This window comes from Salminus brasiliensis, chromosome 7 (genome assembly GCF_030463535.1).
Source record: "Salminus brasiliensis chromosome 7, fSalBra1.hap2, whole genome shotgun sequence".
NCBI lineage: Eukaryota > Metazoa > Chordata > Actinopteri > Characiformes > Bryconidae > Salminus > Salminus brasiliensis.
In genome coordinates this window covers 11,981,695-12,005,640 of record NC_132884.1, presented here as the reverse complement: position 1 = coordinate 12,005,640, position 23,946 = coordinate 11,981,695, and the positions used below count along the sequence as shown (strand labels likewise).

The window sequence follows — 23,946 nt, the reverse complement described above, 5'->3', positions numbered from 1 at the left end:
TCATTCACGGTTAATATGAGTTCTGATTTGTCTCAACTGGGAGCTGGGGTATATAGGGATCTTAAGCGGACTCCTCCGTGCTGAGAATTGTACTTGCCACGTAACGTTGTTACGGTCATTCTATGTTCGTTTATGGTGTTCACGGGACTACGCTCTTTAAGAGTCGGTGCTTGTTCAGAAGGAGTTCGCTTCTTTGCTGACTGGTTGGTCGCCTGTGGGATTCGATGGCTGATTGCCTAGTGTTCGAGTAAAGTAAGTTTAGTTGCGCCTGGCGAGCGCAGTTTGGGGTTGTGTTTTGTTTTACTAGCCTTGCCAGTCGCTTTATGTTCTAGTGTTCCTCCCTCCTTTTGTTTCACCCAGTCTCGCTTAGCTCCCTGGCTACCTACCAGCCTCAGGTGATTTATCTGTTCTGCCCCGTCCGAGTTTTTCTATTCTCGTTTTGACCCTGTACTTTGCTGCCACTTCTGGTTTTGTTTACATCCTTTTACATCCTTGGTTTTATTAAATTGTCTTGCTTTGCACCGTCCCTGCGAGTGTTTCCTGGTCATTGTCTAGCCTAGCCAGCGTGACTGTGGGATATAAAATGATAGTGGTTAAGAGAGAGGCGGCTAGGTTTATCTAATACAAATGGCCCTATCTTCTTAGTCTTACCTAAGAAATATGGGAAAATAGAATGTTTTCTTGTTTTTTGTTTACATTTTTAAACTTGGTAACAGATGTGACTTACAATGTATCAAAATCTACTGAATTACATTAACAATAGTTCGAAGTAATTAGTTAGTTACACATCTGCGCTTGCAAAGAAGTAGGAGGCCTGATCAATGTCATCACTGGTATGCCATTTGTATGTTGAGCAAGATGCTTCTGAGTGTTTGCATGTGTACTGCTCTTTAGTACACTCTTAAAGAGTTCAGAATCAGAATCTCTATTTCACCAAGTATGTTACACATACAAGGAATTTGTCTTGGTGAGAGCAACACGTATAAAAGTGCTTTGCTATTTACCCAAGAATAACCTCAGCCAGTTTGAATAGGCTAAAAATTCAAAGATACCTCTAAGCTTAGACACTACTAAACACAAGTCAATCAGGACACCATGATGCTCTACTCTTCACCCAAGTACTCTCGGAAGAGGTGGGTCTTCAGTCTGCGTTTGAAGACGGCGAGCTCCTCTGCCGTTCGGACACCCAGGGGAAGTTCGTTCACCAGTTTGGTGCCAGGACAGAAAAAGCCTGGACGTTTTCTTCCATGGATTTTATTTTTTCCCCTGTTCTTGGCTTTGTAGGCCAGCGTTAGGGTTTTGAATCTGATGCGGGCAGCTACAGGAAGCCAGTAAAGAGACACTTTTAAAATGACTGCGCAAACAAATTGTAAATGCGGTATAATTACATAACACAAACAGTAAAACGTTTTTAAAAAATGCAAATAAACAATTTATAATGTCTGTTACACCTTTCTGTGTGTATGATGCATCAAACAGCAAAAGAAAGTATTCTACGGTCAGGACCTCGTGCTCTTCGCTGGGGCAATCCCAGAGCCCTATCAGCCGCCAAACTTCTGGAGAGTGGCTGAGCATGCGCACTGCAGCCACTTCCCCCCTCGTTAACCTCATGCACAACACCTGGGACGGTGGCTACAAAAGCTTCAGGCTTTTTAATGAACCGTGAATTCATTGAATCTTCCAAGGTCCAGAGATTTCCACGACCTGCTCAAGTAGTGCCCTTCTTGGCAACGTCTCTTGTGCTCTGTTTTATCTTGGGTTAACCTGCTTTTGTTATTGTTTGGTTTCTGTGTTAGCTGTGCTTATTAGCACTTAGCCCTTTTTCCCCTGGGTGTCCTGGTGTTTTGTTTGTGTACGCCTAAGCCTGGCTTGTGGCTTTTTGTTATTTATATCCCGGCCCTGTTTAGCACCTTGGCGCTGCAGGTGGTTTTCTGTTCTCCTTATGCCCCTGCCCCCTCCTGAGCTAGGCTCAGTAGTTTTTCGTTATCCTGCTCGGTTTTGTTAAGTGCTAGCTAGTATCCTCAAGCTCCTTTCTATTCCCAGTCTGCTGTTCTTTTGTTAAAGTCCAGTCTGATTGGTTAAGTTTGTATTGTTTGTTGGTTTTGTCCCTCAGTTGCTGCTGTCTTGGTTTATCCCATCTTGTTTGTAAACTTGTTTGTTTTGCCCTAACTGTGCTTATTAAAGTCTTGCATTGTCCCATCCCTGCAAGTGTTTACTGGTTTTCCTCTGCCATGCCTGGCCAGGCATGACCTCTATACAAATACAGTAGAGGTCCTAGAAGGTCTCTAGGCCAGTCTCTGCATTCTTCTCCTTCGAACACAAAACAAAGGTTACTAAATACATTACATATACATAAAAGATATTCCCATAGAAATCCCAAATTTGTCATTCCTGGTTAGCAATGGCTGAAGGTACCACCCTTTCCTAAATACATCTATAATTCAACCAAACACAATTACTGTGCTCCTCCTAACTCCTTGTTTTCACTCCTTTCTGTTTTCTTTCTCATGTATTGAGATGCCCAGTTCCAACTGTTCCATCCTGGTACTGCCAGACCTGGCTCTCCACTACCCTGCTGATCTTACTACATATGAACCATCAAGATTACATAGATCTCAGGGTGCTGGTTTCTTACTTGTTCCCAAAACTCAGAAAACCTGTGTAGAAGGAACAGCCTTTTCTTATAAAGCCCCCCCAACTCTGGAATAACCTTCCAGATAATGTTTGGGACTCAGACACTGTTTCAATCTTCAAATCTAGGCTGAAAACTTATGTTTAATTTAGCTTTTGGTAATTAATGTTTCCCCTTAGATAAAGATTGTATGTCCAGGGGTTTACGGACACAAGGTATTGTAGTATACTGAGATGCTTGTGCTGTCGTCTTGCTCTCCATAAATCCATTCAGGCCTAACTCTGTCTCTTTACCTTCTTAAAGTAAATGGTCACCCACTCATCCAGCCCGACCTGATGGAAGACTGACTGCTGGTCAGACTGACCTCTACCTGCGTCAGACCACCAGGACCGCCACCACCACCCATGCCAGACCAGCAGCACACCCTTCTACCACTGCTACCTGCCTAATGACCAACCTAAATGGACTCTCTATATTACCACTATTAACTCTCATTACTCTTAACATCACTGCCATGACTATATTAAGTTATACTACACCATAATTTTATTATTTATATTAGTAGTATATTTGTTTGACTATCTGAATTAAAAATTATAAACTAGTTTAGGAAAAGGGTATAATTTAAAAGCTTATGTGTGGGGGTAATTTGAGTTACTTAAAATATTTTAAGTAACTCAAATTAATAACTAATAACATATATTTTACTTTACTTAGTGGGAAATACAGTTTTGCACTGGCATTTTATTAATATAATCTTAATCAGGACACATAAATCATTATGAAGGAAAATATACAGCTTTCAGACTGAACAAATCTCAACGTTCGTTGCCAAAATGCACGCGCTTTTTGTTTACGTTGCTCATAAAACAATCAGTGCTGCGTCGGAATGCCCATTAGACGGTTGTGTTGGTTATATTAGACAAACCCTGCCAGGTCTTTAGTTTTGCATTGGTTTAAAAGGTGTACATCTCATGTGTATCCCGAGTTTCGCCGTTGTTTGACCGTTCGAGTGCAATTTACATTTTCCTCAGTTTCTAAACCTAAGCGGAACGCTTTATTTAGTTAGATTGGGGGATAGTGCAAGCATCGGAACGGTCCCCACAACCGTAGTTAGATGCCTCGCAAAGTGACGAGGTAGGGCTGATCTTTCTAGCACTGGTATACAGAGTCATTTAGTGTAGAAGATCTGATTGAGATAACGTTTATATCCTATGTTCAAAAAAGATAGCACTAGATTATTTAACGCTCCTGTACATTTCTTAACTGACTTTCCGACTGCAGCATCTCTTTTTGTTTTGTTTTGCTCCGCGCGTAAAGTAACTAGCTAGCTAGCTAGCTATTGTGGGTCGTTAAAGGTCTATTAGAAACAGACGCCTTTTACAGCTGTGTTTCAAAAATTGGGCAAAACTGAACAGCATTTAGCGAGCCTTGACTCTATGACTTTTGGGACTTTGGAAACAGTGAGTACAGCTGTTTTGTTTTTGTTCGACGTAATCTACCCTTCCACTAAATCGTCACATTAACTGTTTCTAAGTCCCTCTTTCAACGTTTCAACTCATATTTACAGGACACGTTCTCAGAACGTTACTGGTATTTTCAAACTGCTTCAATCTACATAGCTAGCTAGACAGTTTCATACCAAAACAGTTTTCTAGCTCTGAACTTTATCTAGCTCTCTCGCCTAACTAGCTAACGAAGTGCTAGTAGGAGAATTAAAAAAGCTTGCAGGTTATAGCTAGCTTACAGGTTTCTATTGTCATGCGATGTCTTATCCATTTCCTAACAACTGCAGGATTATGATAACTATGAACTGTGATAAAGGCTGCGTCAGAACAGTTAAACGAACCTTCCCTTTCAGCAGTTTTATTTTGCCTGATTTACATGCTTGTAAGCTTTGTCAATTACAGTAATTCGGGCCATTGACTAGAGAGTACTGTATTGGTAAAACTTACAAGTATGTGAATCCACATGGCTAACAGATCATACAATATCAAGAAAAGCAAATTGTATTAGACATTTAATTGAACTATTCAAAGGCAGGTCACATGTCACTTTTGTGAAACAAAGCATATTTAAAAAACAAAATCCAATAAACTTAATAGAATTACAATAAAACATATCTAGATATATTGGCAGAGTGTAGGTATACGACTTACAGTGGGGTAGGGGTCGGGGCTGAGAGAAACACAGTTCCACTTCTCCACAGTTCAGTGCTGGAGAGGCTTTATAACGATCTAGCCCATACCTGGCATTAAGCAAAGAGCCAATAGATAGAGGTTTATCTGCTCCAGAGTTCTATTGGCAGTACTTTTATACAAGGCCTACACAAGCTGTGTGTCAGCAATGGGTGCAACCTAAAGTAGCTGAATGTACTCTGAAATATGGCTCACAGTCAGTTAACGTAAAATGTGTTACTCGATACAGCGATACAGACAAAAAGGGTACTGACCTGAGCAGAAGTGTTAGGCAGTGCTTCTTGTGCAAAATATTTGCGACAGGGCAATTTGTATTACCTAGTGAGTTTTAATAAGGCTTTTAAAGCCATCCTGCTCAACTGTTGAGATGGGAAACATACCTTTTGCTAAGTAGTAAGTAACTACCTTAGTGATGGTACCTCACTTTGGCACATGAATTACAATAGATATTTTATGCTACAAAAATAAAGAGCATATATTTTGGTCCCAAAAGCAAGTCTATGCAGCCAGTGGCGGTCTGGCAAAACTAGGATCTTTAGGACTGTTTTGCTTGTTTAAAAAAAACTCCTTATCTTTAGGACTGAACAACATATGTGTCACAGCAAGAATCAAAAACCAAAAGAAGACATTTGTTAAATGAAACACAGACAGTTAATGTTTTGGTGATGTTCTGGTGTTTGCTTTGGGTGAACATTTATAATAGTTATAACATCTGGAATCGTATGATCTGTTGAGTTTGAACTGCTGATTCTGCTCCTTTGGTTGCCAGCTCTCTGCAGCAGGAAAGGTTGTTTGGTGTAGTGTGGGGCAACAGCACTATGATATCTGTTTATCAACGTGTGTTCACTTTAGGGCAGTTGCCATTGGGTGTTTTTTGCTTCTAACTTTCTGATTTTCAATTTTCAGTAAAATATAAGGGTGTGTAATATAGACATGTGGTGTACTTGTATGTAAATTGCCAAAGTGTAGTAGTCAAGTTAATAAAATGGTCATGACAACAGTATGTACAAAAAGCATCATGTACTAAATGGTATATTAATATGCTGGCAGTTTTTAAATTTTTGACACTTAGTTTACAACTGCATCATATCTTTACTTCAATGAGATTATTTACTAGAGAATTTTGTAGAGGCTCTCTTCTACTTTTTCCCTTTGCTATGGACTCTGCATGGTGCGTCAGAAAGCTGGCAAAAAAAAATATCTGCAGCAGCTTAACCATCTCTGTCGCCACGGCTGGGAGCCAAAGAAGCATGTTGTACACTGGCAATGTGTGAGGGTCAAACATAATTGTGATCACAGTGGGAGTGGGTACAATGGGAGAGCAGACAAAAGGTATTCTGCAAGATTGGAACAGGATTTTATTCACAAACTCAATATAAATAATATTGCCTCAGCCCATACTGTGTTTCCTGATTTTAAAATATCAATGTAGTGCCCATCCCTACTCTCTTTCCTGTTGTAGAAACCACTGTCCAGGAATTTTCATTGTGGTATGGAGAGCATGAATCACTCTGAAGCAGCTGTTTCAGCATTGCCATGGGTGCCAGTGACTGTAGGGAATTCTAAACTGCTGGCCAAAGCTTTTTTTGGCAATATTGAATATCGAGTGCTTTTGAGCGACTTGTCTAACATTTGGGAGGAAGAAATGAGCAAAGACAGCATCCAGAGTCGAGCACAGGTAAGAATATTAACATGTAACTCATGCAACATATACTGTGTGCACAATTAGGCAATTATTAGAGTATTTTGACCATATTATCATTCTGAGGCATATTTTCTAACTCCAAACTGGATAAATTTGAATGCTAAATGGATTTAAGTCTGTGTAATGAGGGATGGTGTGGCCTAAAGAGATCAACACCCTATATCAAGGTGTGCACAATATTAGGCAGCTTTTTTCTTTAGGCAGAATGGGCCAAAAAAGAGATTTAACTGACTCTGAAAAGTCAAAAATTACCAAAAGTCTCTTGGAGGGATGCAGCACTCTTGAAATTGCTAAGATCACAGATCAAACTTTTTGTTGCAAATTGTCAACAGGGTCGCCAGAAAAATGTTTTTTAAAAAAGCGCAAAATAACTGCAATGGATTTGAGAAGGATTAAACCTGAAGCTACCAGGAACCCAATATCTTCCAGTTCTGTCACCTGCAACCTACCTGGAGTACCAAGAATTACAAGATGTTCAGTGTTCAAAAACATGGCAAGGTAAGGAAGGCTGAAACCCGACCCCTATTGAACAAGACACATAACCTGAAGCGTCTGGACTGGTCCTGGAAATATCAGAAGACAGATTTTTGGACTGATGAAATGATAGTGACTCTTGACGAACCAGATGAATGGGCTCATGGCTGGATCAGTAACGGACAAAGACCTCCACTTCGAGTCAGACACCAGCAAGGTGGAAGTGGGGTACTAGTATGATTTAAAGATGAGCTGGTTGGACATTTTCGGGTTAAAAGGCTCAAAATCGACTCCCAAGCCTACTGCCAGTTTTTAGAAGACACTATGTTTAAGCAGTGGTACAGGAACAGTAAAAAAACGTGGTACAGGAAGCATCTTTCAAAAAGACAATTATTTTTATGCAGGACAATGCTCCATCACATGCATCCAAGTACTCATCTGCATGGCTAGCCAGTAAAGGCATTAAATATTTAAAAAAAATATGACGTGCACCCCTTCCTCACCTGACCTGAACCTAATTGAAAACTTGCGAGCAATTATTAAAAGGGAGATTTACAATGAAGGAAAATACACCTCTCTGAACAGTGTCTGGGAGGCTGTGGTCACTCCTGCAAAACCTCACTTTTACTTTCTTAAACATTCATGTTTGAGGTTTATTAACCTTTTGGATTAACCAAGAGAACTGTAGTTGGTGATTAATAAAAATAGTCCTCAAAAAAAAGACCTGCCTAATTGTGCACATAGTGTAGTAACTGTAAGATAATCTCTCTCTCTCTCTCTCTCTCTCTCTCTCTCAGGATCTAAATAAGCGCTTGAAGGCTCCAGTAGAGGCGTTCTTTGCTCACCTGTGCTCTGTGGCCACACCTTGTTTCTCTGGACAGTCAAATGCCCTGAACACTTTGTCACACTTCTTCCTCGAGCATCACAGCAGCCATCTGACTGTCAAACTCAAAAGTGAGCTAGCAGGACTCCCCTTCTACTGGGAATTCCGCTGCACCCCTGCACCTATAGCAGTGGTATGATCTGTGTTTTGTGTCTGAGAATTAAGTAGTCTAGCTGTAAGATTACTTTGAGCTTTAGGACAACTTATAATGTAGGTTTGAAATGTGTAATGTATGTATATTGTCATGTCCTTTGTGAAAGGTATCCAAACAGATGATGCGCCCCCTGTTAGCTGTGACTCGTGTACTGCAGAGACAGGTTGGAGAGCTGGCCGCTCTGCTTGTTAGGAAAGATGCAGAGATACAAGACTATCGAGAGAATGGATCTGTGCTCAGTAGAGGTATGGCTTTTCCCTACATTTGACAATTTTAATGGCTTTTATCCTGAACTGAATAGCGCATTAAGTGGATCTTCACTTCAAGGTACCATCATCAAAGTTCACATCCTTATGTACAAGTCCTGAATCCAGTATCTATAGTGTAAGGCCCAAAATTGTAACACCAAATTCATTAAAGAGTGCCATATTGGTGTAACTACAGCAGTTAAAATTTCAGTAAACTCTAGAATTTATTTTCAGTGTTTTGAACATAAATAAATCTCTACCTTATTTACTGGTGGACCCAAAATTGGAAAACCAAATGCATGAAAAATGCTATGTTACTGCAACTTACTACAGGAAGCAGGATTTGAAGAAATCATTGTGTTGAACATTTAATGAATGTTTTAAATTCTGAAAATGCAATAGCTTTTTTTACTGTATGGTCACAGACTGTAAAACATTCTGGAGTGCCCTGTTTTTATAGCTTACTACAGCAAATTTGATCTAAAATTAAGTAAAATTCTAATAGTTTTATTGCATTAAAATGTGCCTTATTATTGCCACTAACTCTTGCAGCTGATTACAGGAAGCAGAATCTGGAAAAAGCCCCATGTTGAATATTAATTCATGTTTAAACATGAACCTTTTACTATAGAGCCCAAAATTAGACATCATTGAAACCTCCGACAGGACAATTATCCAAAGCATACCTCAAACTCCAGGAAGGCCTGGTGGTCAAATGATGTATTTAGTCTTTTGTATTGAGAACAGCCTCTGTTTCTAATCAAACATAAAACAAGCAAATTGTAATGCACAGATACTGTTTCGTTACAAAAAAAAAGTAATCAGTATGGCCTATGCGGAAGCTTTTAGACAACGTCTCAGACCTTAAGAAGCAAACCAGCTTTATTAATTATCTGACCTTTCCAAACCAATTACCTTACAAAGGTAATTGATAGCTGGTTGTCTGTCTGACGTTGAGCTTGTAAGGGAAGGCTGTAGAAAGAATTTCAGCTTGATTTGTATAGACATCCAGGAATCTGCATGAATGTTTAGCTGAGTAAAGCTTGCTCATACAATCTTCATGGAAGAGTTATAAGAAGGAAGCCCTAACTGAGATCTTGACTTTCTGTATGTCACATGAAAAACAGACAACTTTTTGGCCAAACGTTTTTAGAAATTGTGTAAATATATACTTTAAATAAGCTTTGCAAAAAGGCAAACCAAGAATATATCAAGACAAGATAACCATATGCAGCATTTGTGTTTGACACGGATGGAATTTGGCCTCATCCATGCAGTGAACACACACATATCTGTATCTGTCACTGTACTATATACAGCGAAATGTGTCCTCCGCATTTGACCCATCTGTGGTAGTGAACACATACTAGTGACCTAGGGGCAGTGAGCACACACACAGCGGTGGGCAGCCAACCTAGGGAGCAGAGAGGGTGAAAGGCCTTGCTCACGTGCTGAACAGTGGCAGCTTGCCGAACCCACAGCTCTAACCGCTGAGCCCCCCTCAAATTTGGCTGCTGATGGCTAGCAGCATGACCATGATCTTCTGATCATGGCAGCGACTTTGTCCGCTGGACCACCCGGAGACCTAGTGAGCAAACCTGGAAAGTCATGGAAAATAAACATGATAAATTCCGGTACTGAATAGTCCTTGAAAATAACTTACTGAAAAGTACTTAAAAGTCATGAAAAATTTAATGTAATGTAATGAACACTTGTTACACACACTGTAATTTTATATAATATATAACAAACTTTTATAGTAGCATATAGTCCAACAGTGGCAGCATGCCAAACCAGGGTAGCAAACCCTGTCTTCAGTGCTCTAACCGCTGATCCACAACTGCAATTAGAACTAAAATACGTTTAGCTTTTTACAAAAAGCCATTTGCAAGCTGTGCCAAAGTAAGTGTTACTGACTCTGTAAGGTACCCAAATGTTTGTAAATGTAAATAAAAGTAAATATTTTCAGTAAATCAGCTGTGTTTAATACTTATTGATCAATGTGTCATTTTACCAAGAATGCCCAAACATTTGCAGAAGACTACATATGTGTTTAGTTCCAAATAAAACCATTGGATACTTACTATTCTGGGATGTTATTTCAAGTCTAATAACTGTATCAACATAAGTCAGTATACTTATTTTTTAAGTATATTTGTAATTAAATATTATAATATTTTAATTGTGGAAATTGGTCAAACGTATGTTGATAAATGTTTCTATCCATACATGTAAGCACAGAGCCACTTTGGAGTTTTACCTAATATTCTAGATTAACTTTGTTATAGATGTTCATGAAATGTTATAATCTAAAACAATAGAATGTTTTATATGAATATTGTTAGACTTGTTCTTAAGTAACCTTAAAAAAGTGTTTGTTAATCTTTCACTGTTTCATATGGTTTCATGATAGCGGAACCTTTGTTTTAATGTACACGGAAGTAAAAAAAATTTTTGCACTACCGGAAATCTGAACATAAAGAGAAAGTGTTCTATTTTCATGTAAGTTTATAGTACTGTCATCTGGTTCAACCTGTTGCATTAACCAGTCAGAAAGCAATGACTGTAAGTTTAAAGTGATACTAAGCTATTCATGACTTTAATATAATGTTGGCTGGCTGTTTAATCTATGTTAACGCTTCGTTCCTTCCAGCTAATGCTCCTAATTCAAGTCAGAACGTGCATGTGCATGTGAAGGATGGCACTGTGCATTTCATGGTGACTGGAAGGCAATTGCCAATTTGCAGTGAGTTTAGAATGTAGACTTTTTATTTTTTGCATTTGTTTATTCACTCAACGTCCTGCCTGTAACTGAGATGTGGATTACTTTTAAAGGCGTGTTTAACCCTAACATTTTTTTTCCATCTTTCTTTTCTATTTTGAAAACCCTGTTGTTACGGTATCTTTACCCCTACACTATGTTTTTGTTATTTATCATGCTCCTGTTCCCTTGGTTAACATTGTTTAAATTTGTTGAAATACTGGACATCCTTATGAAACTCAGTTCATCCTGCTTTTGCACCTTGTGAGACCAAGGTTTCTACCTGAAGCTCAGCTGAGCTGCTGGGTGTTCCTAGAACTACAGGTCCTCCTTTGATCTCTGTGATCTTGCTCATGACTCATGTTGAATACCTGACTTGGCCATGAAAAAATCCTCTACAGTACCTGGGCAATTCAACCCTTTCTCTCTAGGGACACCACCCAGGTGCTCAAGTTCCTTGTCATCTCAGGTTTTGAGTACTGCAATGCCTTCTTGCCTGGCTCCTTCCTACATCACTCCATTACTGCAGTCATATCACTGGCTTCCTATAGTTGCCTGCATCAGATTTAAAACTCTGATGCTAGCCCACAAAGCTAAGACGGACCAGCCCCTCCGTGCTTGATGGCAGTAATCAAAATCCAATACTACTCGCCCTTTTAGCTTCAAGTAAGCCTTTGTTTGACCCACTATCCTTTGAAACCCAAGTATAGAAAGACAAGCATCTGCACTTTTTTTCTGTCATGGCAGCAAGGTGGTGGTACAAACTTGCCATGTCTGAACAGTGGATTTGCTTGGTTTTTTCAAACACTGACTAAATACTTTTAAAAGCATTTAATTCAACTCTAATATTTCTCTCTAAGCACTTGTTAAAGCTTGTGATTACAATTAAATGTCATACTTTGATTTATTTGACATTCAGGCATAGTAGTGTATGTATCCAGCTGTTAAATTTTGTGTACTTAACCCTTTACTACTGCTTGTGTATCTGTGACTGCAGGCAGACTTCAGACCGAGCCATTTGAGGGAGAGACATTTCGAGAGAACTTTATTGCTCAGGTGAGAAGCATTTTCTTATACTTAATCTAAGTATAAGAAAAAGTATAATCTAATCTTAAACAAATCTAAGGGATTAAAAATGAATATGCCTCAAAACTAACTTGTATAATGACCATATGTACTCACCAAGTAATTTATTGAGATACGGGCTGGTTTGAGTATTTATGTACTCACTGATCTCCTGGAATGTTCATCTGCAACATTCTCTAGATATTACTCAGTATGGTGTAATAAGGAAAAAAATACATGTGAGCAGCAGTTTTGTAGATGTAAATGCCTTGATGGTAAGAGATGCAATCAGGGGGAAAAAAAACATGCTCTTTTTTTTTTTTTTTTTTTTTTTTGCTCTAAACATATCGAACCCTCAGACAGATGGGCTACAATAGCAGAAAACCATGTCCGGTTCTGCTTATGTCAGTCAAGAACAGAATGCTGAAGCTGCAGTGGGTATAGGCTTAACAAAACTTTACAGTTAAAGACAGGAAAAAACATAGTCAGGTCTAATGAATCTCTGCTAAGGCACACAGATGGAATTTTATACCAACAGTATGAATCCGTGCACCCCACCCTGCAACCTGTTACACCACCTCCACTAGACTGGACTGTTAAAATAATGTGTATTGCTCATTTTTGATCTCGTGAAAAATAGTCAATAATTAGGGCTGTCATGGTAAAAGAATTAACCCTGCAGTGATTTAGGGTGGTTCAACAATCGCGATATGCGGTTTTACTATCTGTCCTTGTATATGTATATGTACTCAATTGTGTGGTTTAGAGAGGACCTGAGTGGGCTAACAATATGCCTAACCACACCAAACACTCTCTCTGATGGTGCTGAGTGATGCGCTGCGCTCTGAGTGATGTCTGTCCACCATGTTTTGGGTGGTCTCTCTTTCACTACCAGCATCTCTTTGAGTGCATGGTTTCATCTACTCCTTGACATGACTCCTATAGCTGATGTAGAACATTCAGGCTTTGTCTCAAATTGTGTACAGTGCCTAGTCTAAACTGGTAAAGCTGCGTTTGGTTTTGTGTCCAGTGAACCTGCTGTTGTCTCCATCTTACAAAACAGAGAAAACATGAACACCGCGGTGTGGCATTTGCTTGCCATTCCCTGCGGTTCGCTTGTTAATAGTGTGATATTGTGAAAGTGTGGTTATCGTGACAGCCCTCAATAATAGCTTGAATGTCATTTGAGTCTATTTATGTTGTCAAGTCAAGTCAAATTTATTTGTATAGCGCTTTTTACAACTGTTGTCGTCACAAAGCAGCTTTACATAATTAGTACTTAATAAAGAACAGAGACAGAGAAGAAAAAAGGAATAACATGAAGCATCAAAGATCCCCGTGAGCAAGCCAACGGCGACAGTGGCAAGGAAAAACTCCCTCAGAGCTGGAGGAAGAAACCTTGGGAGGAACCAAGGCTCACAAGGGGGACCCATCCTCCTCTGGCCAGACTGTTTTAAACATTAATGATAAAAATTAGCAAAGCAGATACAACAGAAAGTTAATAGTGGTGATATTAATAGTGTCAGACAGGCACGAGTCCATCTAGGTTTCAGCACGGCCACCAAACAGGCAGCAGCAGCTTGCGGGTGAGCCATGGGTGGTGGCGGGTTGGGGGGGGACCCGCTGGCCGGACTGGTAGGTGGCAGCTGGTTAGACGCAGGTAGAGGGGACCTCAGCGGGCAATCTTCCTGCAGATCGGGCTGGGTGGCCATTTACTCGGGGAAGGTAAAGAGAGAGAAGTTAGTTCTAAAAGGAATTTTATGGAGTGCAGAGAATGTTGAGAATCAGCATCTGGGTATGTCTGACGACTCCGGCAGGTCTGATTATCACAGCATAATTAAAAGGAGAGAGCCAGAAGGTAACACGGACATGGGCGTACCCTGAGAACACCAGCATCTATCTGCTCCACCGTCAACAAACCTGAGTGATCGCGTGTAAGCAGCGAGACGACAGCTCCAGCATCTCAGTGTACTACAATTCCCTGGGTCCGCGAACCCCTGGACCTGCAGCCCTTGTCTAAGAAACATTCATTACCAAAAGCTAAACTAAACATATACGTTTTCAGCTTAGATTTAAAGATTAAGACTGTGTCTGAGTCCCGGACATTATCTGGAAGGTTATTCCAGAGCTGGGGGGCTTTATAAGAAAAGGCTCTTCCCCCTGCTGAGGTTTTCTGAATTTTGGGAACGCGTAAGAGGCCAGCACCCTGAGATCTAAGTAGTCTTGATGGTTCGTAATATACTATAAGATCCTGCAGGTACTCAGGAGCGAGGCCATGTAGGGCTTTATATGTTAATAAAAGAATTTTTTTTATTCGATACGGAATTTAACTGGGAGCCAATGAAGTGCTGATAGAACTGGACTGATATGGTCAAATTTTCTAGTTTTAGTAAGGACCCTGGCTGCAGCATTTTGAACCAGCTGAAGTTTATTGAGGTTCCTGCTGGAACAACCTGACAGTAGTGCATTACAGTAATCTAGCCTTGAGGTAATAAAAGCATGTACTAGCTTTTCTGCGTCTTGTAGTGATAAGGAGTTTCTTAGTTTGGAGATGTTCCTAAGCTGCATAAAGGCTGTTCTACTAATATTAGCTATATGTTGCTCAAATGATAAATCTGAGTCGAATGTGACGCCAAGATTTTTAGCTGCTAAACCAGGAATGATAGAAGAATCAGCCAAGTCTAACATTAAGTCTGATAGTTTATTTCTAGAGTCATTTGGACCTAAAAGGAGAACTTCGGTTTTGTCACTGTTGAGGAGAAGGAAGTTATGTGAAATCCAGAGTTTTATATCCTTTACACAGTCCTCCATTTTCTGTAGTCTAAATTTATCGTCAGGTTTGGCTGATATATAGAGCTGTGTGTCATCTGCATAGAAATGGAAATTAACGCCATGTCTGCTTATAACTGAGCCCAGTGGTAACATGTATAGTATAAATAATAGTGGTCCTAAAATTGAGCCTTGCGGGACTCCATATCTTACTTCTGCGTAGTTTGAGGATAAATCATTTATCTTTACAAATTGGAAGCGTCCCGTTAGATATGATTGGAACCATGATAGGGCTGTCCCTGTGATTCCAACCATTTTCTCTAATCTTTCTAGTAATATAGAATGATCTATTGTATCAAAGGCTGCACTAAGGTCTAGTAGGACTAATAAAGATACGTAGCCTTGATCAGAGGCAAGAAGGAGATCATTCGTAATCTTCACTAGGGCTGTCTCTGTGCTGTGATTGGGTCTAAATCCAGACTGGAATTTTTCATACATGTAATTTTTACTCAGGTATAAGTAGAGTTGTTGGGCCACAACTTTTTCTAATATCTTAGATACGAATGTTAAGTTTGAGATGGGTCTATAATTAGATAATACGCTAGGATCAAGATTTGGTTTTTTGATTAAAGGTTTTATAACTGCTATTTTAAGGGTTTGGGGTACATGCCCAAGGCTAAGGGATGAATTTACAATTGTTAAAAGAGGTCCGATTATAATTGGGAGAATTTCTTTTAGCAATTTAGAGGGAATCGGGTCGAGTGTACATGTTGTACAATTAGCTGAGGATATAATTTTTTCTAGTTCAGGCTGTGGAAGTGGGTAGAAGGCTTCCAGCCTTTGTTCTACAACTAAGTTTTGTTCTAAAGCAACTACATCAGGTGACGGCCATGTTTGATTTAATAAGCAGGGTTGGATTTGTTGTCTAATATTTTCTATTTTATTATTAAAATAGTCCATAAAAACATGACTAGTTAAAGATGTTGGGATCTGGGGTTGAGTATCTGCCTGGCTTTTAGTAAGTTTAGAGATCTCATTAAAAAGAACTCTGGGATTGTTTTTGTTTTTCTAGATCAGCGAGGCCAGATACACTGAGCGAGCTTTAATGAGTGCCTTTCTATATTGACTAAGGCTGTCCTGCCACGCAGAGTGGAACACCTCTAGTTTGGTCGTCCGCCATTTACGCTCTAGTTTCCGCACTGTTTGTTTTAAGGTACGAGTTTGATCACTGTACCACGGTGCGAGCCTTTTTTGCCTCATAATTTTATTTTTGAACGGTGCTACTTTGTCTAAGGTTGATCGGAGGGTATTCTCTAGATCGTTTGTTAATTTAACGAGCTCCGTTTGGTCTGACGGAGTGTAAGCTAAGGTCGATATGGGTGGGAGATTTTTAGTAAACTGTACAGCTGTCACTGGGGTTATTGTGCGCTTTAGGCAGTGTTGGGGAGAAGAATTTACATTTTGCCTAAGATGTAGCTCAAAGGAGATTAGATAATGATCTGATATTACTGAGCTTTGAGGTAGAATATTTAGCTGATCAATGCTAACACCCAGGGTCAGGACTAAATCTAGGGTATGACTTCAGTAATGTGTGGGTCCAGTTACGTTTTGTATAATGCCAACAGAATCTAAAATTGATACAAACGCCTTTGTTAATGGATCGTCTGCTTTTTCAAAGTGAATATTAAAGTCTCCTACTATTATAACTTTGTCACTGCACACTGCCAAGTCTGCAGAAAAATTACTGAATTCTTTTAAAAATTCAGAGTAGGGCCCTGGAGGCCTATAAATATTAATCAGTGAGAAAACATTTTTATTTGTGGCCGGATTTGATATATTAATGTAGATAAGCTCAAAAGAAGTGAAGGTGTTACAGTGTTTTTGAATAATCTCTAGTGTATTCTGATAGAATATACATACTCCACCTCCTCTGCCTGATAATCTAGGGCTATGTACATATTTATAGCCTGTGGGGGTGGCTTCATGGGAGACGACCAAGGAAGACACCATTGTTGAAAACAAATCATAAAAAATGTTGACAAGCCCCAAAGCCTCTAGGAGAATGTGCTGTGGTCAGATGAGACAAAAATAGAATATTTTGCCAAGGCACATCAGCTCTATGTTCACAGACAGAAAGTGTAAGCTTATCAAGAAAAGAACACTGTCTTAACTGTGAAGCATGGAGAAGGCTCTGTTATGTTCTGGGGATGCTTTGCTGCATCTGGCTCAGGGTGTCTTGAATCTGTGCAGGGTACAATAAAATCTCAAGACTATTAAGGGATTCTAGAGAGAAATGTGCTGCCCAGTGTCAGAAAGCTTGGTCTCAGTTGCAGGTCATGGGTCTTGCAACAGGATAATGACCCAAAACACAGCTAAAAACACCCAAGAATGGCTAGGAGAAAAAACTATGGACTATTCTGAAGTGGCCTTCTATGAGCCCTGACTTATTGAGCGTCTTTGGAAAGAGCTAAAACATGCCGTCTGGAAAAGGCACCCTTCAAACCTGAGACAACTGGAGCAGTTTGCTCATGAGGAGTGGGCCAAAATACCTGCTGAGAGGGGCAGAGGTCTCATTGACAGGAATCGTTTGATTGCAGTCATTGCCTCAAAAGGTTGTGCAACAAAATAATAAATTAAGGGTACCATCATCAAGTCCAGTAAAGGACTACCTCACAGCAGACATTTTCACCCTGCGTGTTGTTGGCTATTGGCTACAATTCCAAGATCAAGCTGATAACTAAAATCCGCATCTGGCAAATACTATATCAGGCCGAGGATGTATTGTGCATAAATAATTGTTTTGATAGTTTGATCAATTCTGTTGCCTCTATTTTCCTGTTTTGTAATTTGTTGAAAGTTTAGACTGATTGATCATACTTTCTGTTATCCTGGTGTCAGTCATCGATTTGTATGTTAATAATACTATTTCTTTACCATGTATATAAAATGGTAATTTCAGATCAACGCTTCATGGGCATTTTCTTCAATGAGGTTAAAATGTTAAAAGTGTCGGGTAAAATATTAGCATTATGTTATAATGTGGGTCAGCATAGAGACATATTGTGTGTGAAGTCTGCAGCGGATGTGGACTGTAAGGACATGCTAGCCGCATACAAACAGCTGAGGCCAGACCTGAAGGGATGACCACTCGCAGAGATTGAGATCAAAGCAAGACGATTTATTTACAAAACCAAACAAAAAACAAAGGGATAAGAAAACATGAAGTGCAGCAACGTGGGCAAAACCATGAACGGAACCAAAACGTGACAACCCAAAATGGCGAACAAAACAAACCTGGGACTGGGAGGAGCAGGGAGCTGATCGAGAGTGGAACTAGGGGGAGAACTAAAGGGGAGATACCAAAACCAAGGACAGAGCCGTGCTCTGTGTACAAAAGGAGGGAGGCTGGGAACCAGCCGCTAGACCAAAAGGCAAGGCCGACCTAACCTGACTTTGCAGCGTACTGCCTTAAACGTGGGGCGCCTTGGAACTTTGCCTGAACATGAACCGCAAACTAGAGCCGCTGAACACCCAGACCTGGACTAAAGCATCCGCCACCTCCTGGACAGTCTGTGGTGCAACGTGACGTTGGTGGATGGAGCGAGACATGATGTCCCAGATGTGCTCAATTGGATTCAGGTCTGGGGAACGGGCGGGCCAGTCCATAGCTTCAATGCCTTCATCTTGCAGGAACTGCTGACATACTCCAGCCACATGAGGTCTAGCATTGTCCTGCATTAGGAGGAACCCAGGGCCAACCATACCAGCATATGGTCTCACAAGGGGTCTGAGGATCTCATCTCGGTACCTAAAGGCAGTCAGGCTACCTCTGGCGAGCACATGGAGGGCTGTGCAGCCCTCCAAAGAAATGCCACCTCACACCATTACTGACCCACTGCCAAACCGGTCATGTTGAAGGATGTTGCAGGCAGCAGATCGCTCTCCACTGCGTCTCCAGACTGTCACGTGCTCCTGCTTTCATCTGTGAAGAGCACACCTGCACGGTGTTGGGCTGTGAGCACAACCCCCATCTGTGGACGTCAGGCCCTCATACCATCCTCATGGAGTCGGTTTCTAACAGTTTGTGAAGACACATGCACATTTGTGGCCTGCTGGAGGTCATTTTGCATGGCTCTGGCAGGCGGAGGTAGCGGTCCTGCTGCTGGGTTTTGCCCCCCTACGGCCTCCTCCACGTGTACTGGCCTGTCTCCTGGTAGCGCCTCCAGCCTCTGGACACTACGCTGACAGACACAGCAAACCTTCTTGCCACAGCTCGCATTGATGTGCCATCCTGGATGAGCTGCACTACCTGAGCCACTTGTGTGGGCTGTAGAGTCCGTCTCATGCTACCACGAGTGTGAAAGCACCACCAACATTCAAAAGTGATTAAAACATCAGCCAGAAAGCATAGGTACTGAGAAGTGGTCTGTGGTCCCCACCTGCAGAACCACTCCTTTATTGAGTGTCTTTCTAATTGCCAATAATTTCCACCTGTTGTCTAAAAGTTTGATTTACTTGGAGTTATTGTGTTGTTTAAGTGTTCCCTTTATTTATTTTTTTAACAGTGTATATAGTCCACATTGTGCATGTCTATGTCTGACTAGCATTGTTGGACAGACATACAAAGTCTAATCAGTGACCATGTGTCTTGTGTGACTTGTACAAAAGCAGAAGTTGCTTACATGACATTTCGACAAGTCCTTGGAGGTGTGTGTGTGTGTGTGTGTGTTAAAATGTTTTATTCCTAACATTCAGAGTGTACCTTTTAAAAGGTGAAATGTCTTGATGATAATATATTGTGTTCTTTCATAGACTCTTCCTCAGATGAGTGCGCTTCAGGATTGCCTAGAGTTTGACTCTGAGTTGCAAGAGCTATATGTGGCTGTGAATACTGTAAGAAGCGACCAAAAGCGCAAACGCCCTGTCTCTGCTTCAGCAGACATCTTAAGTTTTGTCCCTGAACACATCGCACATGACCAGAACCAGGGCAGTGTGCCTGCAGGTTAGTTCTTTCATGATACGTTTAACTGTCAGAAATCCATTTATGCTGCTCCACTATTTCCATTGGTTGTATTGCTTTGTAGGTCTGAGGCCTGTTTCTTCTGTGTCTAATCAAAAAGCTGTCCAGAAGCCATTTGAAAAAACCCAGGAAGCTGACATTGAACAGGTTTGATGTTTTTCACTTCTGCATAATCATTTTTTTTTTTTAGTGTATGCCATTCAGTCCTAGAACCCCATTCTGTTGGAAAGAGTCATATTTGAGGACTATTACTATAAGTCATTATTATAAACTGTTTTAAATAGACTTTGCCACTTATACCTGCTGCTGCACCTGTAGACGTCTCGACTGTACGTCCCAAGAAAAAGAAAGCTGTGGGACTCTTTCGATGATGCTGACCCACGTTTTTTTTTTCTTTCTCATCAACGTCACTTAACCTTTAATTAAGAAATCTAAAATAAGTTGGATTTTTTTATTATTATTATTATTATTGATTTGAGTGTTTTGTATGTTGTAATTGACTGTCCACCATACCTGTTCCAGTTTATGTAAATAAAGAGAATAAAAACCAAACTATTTGTAATAACACCCTGTTAAAAAAGAACATGAAGAAAAAAAAAAAAAAAAAAAAAGCTGTGTTAAAAAGGTTACACTTTGCCAAAGAACACATTGACTGGCCTAAAGCGAAGGGCTGCAACATTCTATGGACAGATAAGAGCAAAACTGTTTTTAATTACCCTGTGAAGACTGTAAAACGTGGAAGTGCAAGCATAATGGTTTGGGGATGTTTCTAATGCTTTGAAGTTTGAAGGACCTATTTATCGCATATCAGGCACCATGGATCAGTTGCTTTTGTCCGAAATGTGCATATCAACTCAAGAACAAAAGCAAAAGACCTTGTGAACATGCTGGCTGAAGCTGGTAAGAGTGTGTCATTATCCACAGTGAAACGAGTACTGTATCGACATGGGCTGAAAGGCCACTCTGCCAGGAAGAAGCCATTACTCCAAAAGAAACATAAAAAAGCCAGATTAATGTTTGCAAATGCACAGAGGGACAAAGACCTCAATTATTGGAGACATGTCCTGTGGTCTGACGAAACTAAAAATGTAACTGTTTGGCCATAATGTCCATTGTTATGTTTGGAGGAAAAGGGGGAAAGCTTGCAAGCCTGGGAACACCATCCCAACTGTGAAACATGGAGGGACTGGTGCACTTCACAAAATAGATGGCATCATGAGGAAAGAACATTATGTGGAAAGACTAAAGGAACATCTCAAGAAATCAGCCAGGAAATTAAGGCACCAATGGGTCTTCCAAATGGACAATGACCCGAGGTATACTACCAAACTGGTTACAAAGTGGGTGAAAGTCAATGTTTTGGAGTGGCAATCACAAAGCCATGCTCTCAATCCCAAACATGTATGGGCAAAGCTGAAAAGGCATGTGCAAGCAGAGCAGCCAACAAACATGGCTCAGTTACACCAGTTCTGTAAGGAGGAATGGTCCAAAATTCCTGCCAACTATTGTGAGAAGCTTGTGGAAGAATATCCAAAATGTTTGACCTAAGTCATACAGTGCAATGATACAGGGCATGATCAATGATACAGCATAAATCATACAGGGCAATGATAACAAATACTAATAAAATCTACTTAAACTTTTGACTATGAAGTAATAAAAATTGCTTTAAAATTCCCTCTCTTATTATTCTGGCATGTAGCAAATAGAAATAATTTTGGGTAATCCTAATTGACCTAAACTGGGAAAAGTTTATTTTGATTTCATGTCAGACAGTGAGAAAAAAATGCATATGTGTCTTTTTATATAGTGCATGTAAACTTCTGGTTTCAACTGTATCAGCCAAACCTGACAATAAATCTAGATTAAAGATGTCTGGATGTCACATAACTTTCTTCTTCCTAACAGTAACAAGATCTAGTAGGACAGCCTTTCTACATTTTAGGAACACTGCCAAACTAAGAACTTAAATTCCATATTGACTACAAAATTCTTTTATTAACATACAAAGCCCTGCATGGCCTCACCTGCGAGATTTTCTTACATATTATGAACAATCAAGATTACTTAGATCTCAGGGTGCTGTCTTCTAATTAGTTCCCAAAACTCAGCAGGGGGAAGAGCCTTTTCTTATAGAGTCCCCCAACTCTAGAATAACCTTCCAGATAATGTTCGGGAGTTCTTTAAATCTAGGCTGAAAACTCAACTGTTTAGCTTTTGGTATTGTTTCCTCTTAGCTAGGTCCAGGGGTTCACGGACACAGGGAATTGTAGTATACTGAGATGCTGGAGCTGTCGTCTCGCTGCTTGTACACGATCACTCAGGTTTGTGGACGGTGGTGCAGATGGACGCTAGCGTTTCAAGGTGCTCCCATGTCTGTGTTACATTCTGGCACTCTCCTAGGCTGTTATAGTCAGACCTGCCGGAGTTGTCAGACACACTCTGATACTGCTCAACATTTTCTGCTCTCTATACATCTATTCAGAACTAACTCTGTCTCTTTACCATCTCAGAGTAAATAGTCACCCAGCCCTACCTTTTGGAAGACTGCCCGCTGGGGTCCCATCTACCAGTTCGACCAGCAAAGTTTTTCATGTCTTTTCATTATCTGACTCATATCTGTTGGATACCTGTTGAATAACCATTTTTCTTTCAACAGTGGCAAGAATGAATTCACTCTTTTAGGCTCAGGATTAATCCATAGCAAATTAATCTTTCCATAAATCCCATAAACATATTTATTTCCCAGCTTGATTGGTTAGAACAAGGTTAATTAACTTAAACATTGACATGTTTAAAAAAAAAAAGAAGCACCTTTGCCACTTTTTGTGTGGACGCCCGTGGGAGGCTTCATACATGCAACTTTTGGGCAAAATGAGCAAGGGAATGTTCAAATTCAAATTGTGAAAACTGATGACAAAGCAGCTTCATAGGAATCCAGTAACAAGAGATCAACAAATCATAAAACATACACACAAAATTCCAGTGATCAGCCATATTTTACGTTGCAGTCAGTGGCACAAAGACAAATGTATTTCATTAAATACCAGTACATTCTGGAAGCAAACATTACACCGTCTGTAAAAAAAAAAAAAAAAATACCTGAAGATGAGAAAAGGATGACTTCTACAGCAGCATAATTGTCATAAACACACATCAAAATCCACAATCAAGAGGTGCAAACTGTGAGTGTAAACTCACAGTCCCCAACCTACATATCATTGAAAAATTCTGAATAGACCTCAAAATAGCAGTAGCTGCAGGTTGGCCGAAAAAATTGTAAATGCCTTCTACAAGGTAACAACTAGTACTACAAGTAATACTACTATATTACTTGTATATAGTATATATACTTGTATATTGTATAACTACAATTTTGTTTAATGTTTGTTTAAGCGTGTACTTATTTGTGGCACAATGCTGCAAGAGCATAACTTAAACCAGGGTGGATAAATCGGCACTACCAAATTGTGAGAAAAAGGTCATATTAAAGACAGTCATATCCTCCAATAGGATATCCTCCTAATTAATTTACTTAATAATAAATTAATGTACTTAAAACTTTCAATAGTAAATTAATATGAACTGTTTTTTTTGTAAAATGACTTAGCTAAAAAGCTAAAATGACAATCATTTCGATCATTGATCATGATCATGGTAATTTTATTATTAAATATTCACGCAATGTAAATGGCAAATGATATTTTTAAATGACGTAGAAACATTTAAAATAAAGTACACATTTTTGTACAGTGATAATATGACTTATTTTGCACGTATTAAGCTAATTTGTGTTTATTTGTATGGTGCCATGTAATGGCAATTTCACCACCAAACAAAAGATTTAAGTCTAGATCTTACCATGTCTTGCGTTTGTGTTTAGCAGATTGTTGATTCAAATGATGCCATTTAACCAGCTAAAGTTAGAGATCATTATATATAAATACATCCTTCCTGTGTCAAGCACGAACCAGTGTCGGCCAACACTGTAGGTTTTAATTGCTCCGTTAGGGGGGCGTCCAGCAAGAGGGGTAATA

General features: G+C 39.9%; 1 protein-coding gene across 7 annotated transcripts; it reads left to right on the top strand.

Annotated features, from left to right (window-relative positions):
• Nucleotides 1-21,757, top strand: nhej1 (nonhomologous end-joining factor 1). Of its 7 annotated transcripts, none has more exons than XM_072683924.1 (10): nucleotides 1-252; nucleotides 2,936-3,769; nucleotides 6,293-6,508; nucleotides 7,807-8,025; nucleotides 8,153-8,291; nucleotides 10,948-11,040; nucleotides 12,053-12,111; nucleotides 19,702-19,891; nucleotides 19,974-20,056; nucleotides 20,194-21,757. In XM_072683924.1, the coding sequence occupies exons 3-10, from the start codon at nucleotides 6,323-6,325 to the stop codon at nucleotides 20,278-20,280; spliced, it is 1,056 nt and encodes a 351-aa protein (XP_072540025.1). In that variant the 5' UTR covers nucleotides 1-252; nucleotides 2,936-3,769; nucleotides 6,293-6,322; the 3' UTR covers nucleotides 20,281-21,757. The 7 variants fall into 7 exon arrangements, with proteins under 7 accessions (XP_072540025.1, XP_072540023.1, XP_072540022.1 ...); XM_072683922.1 differs by having other exon boundaries at nucleotides 1-2,620; XM_072683921.1 differs by lacking the exons at nucleotides 1-252; nucleotides 2,936-3,769 and adding exons at nucleotides 3,780-4,095; nucleotides 6,011-6,162.
• Nucleotides 21,758-23,946: the final 2,189 nt, after the last annotated feature.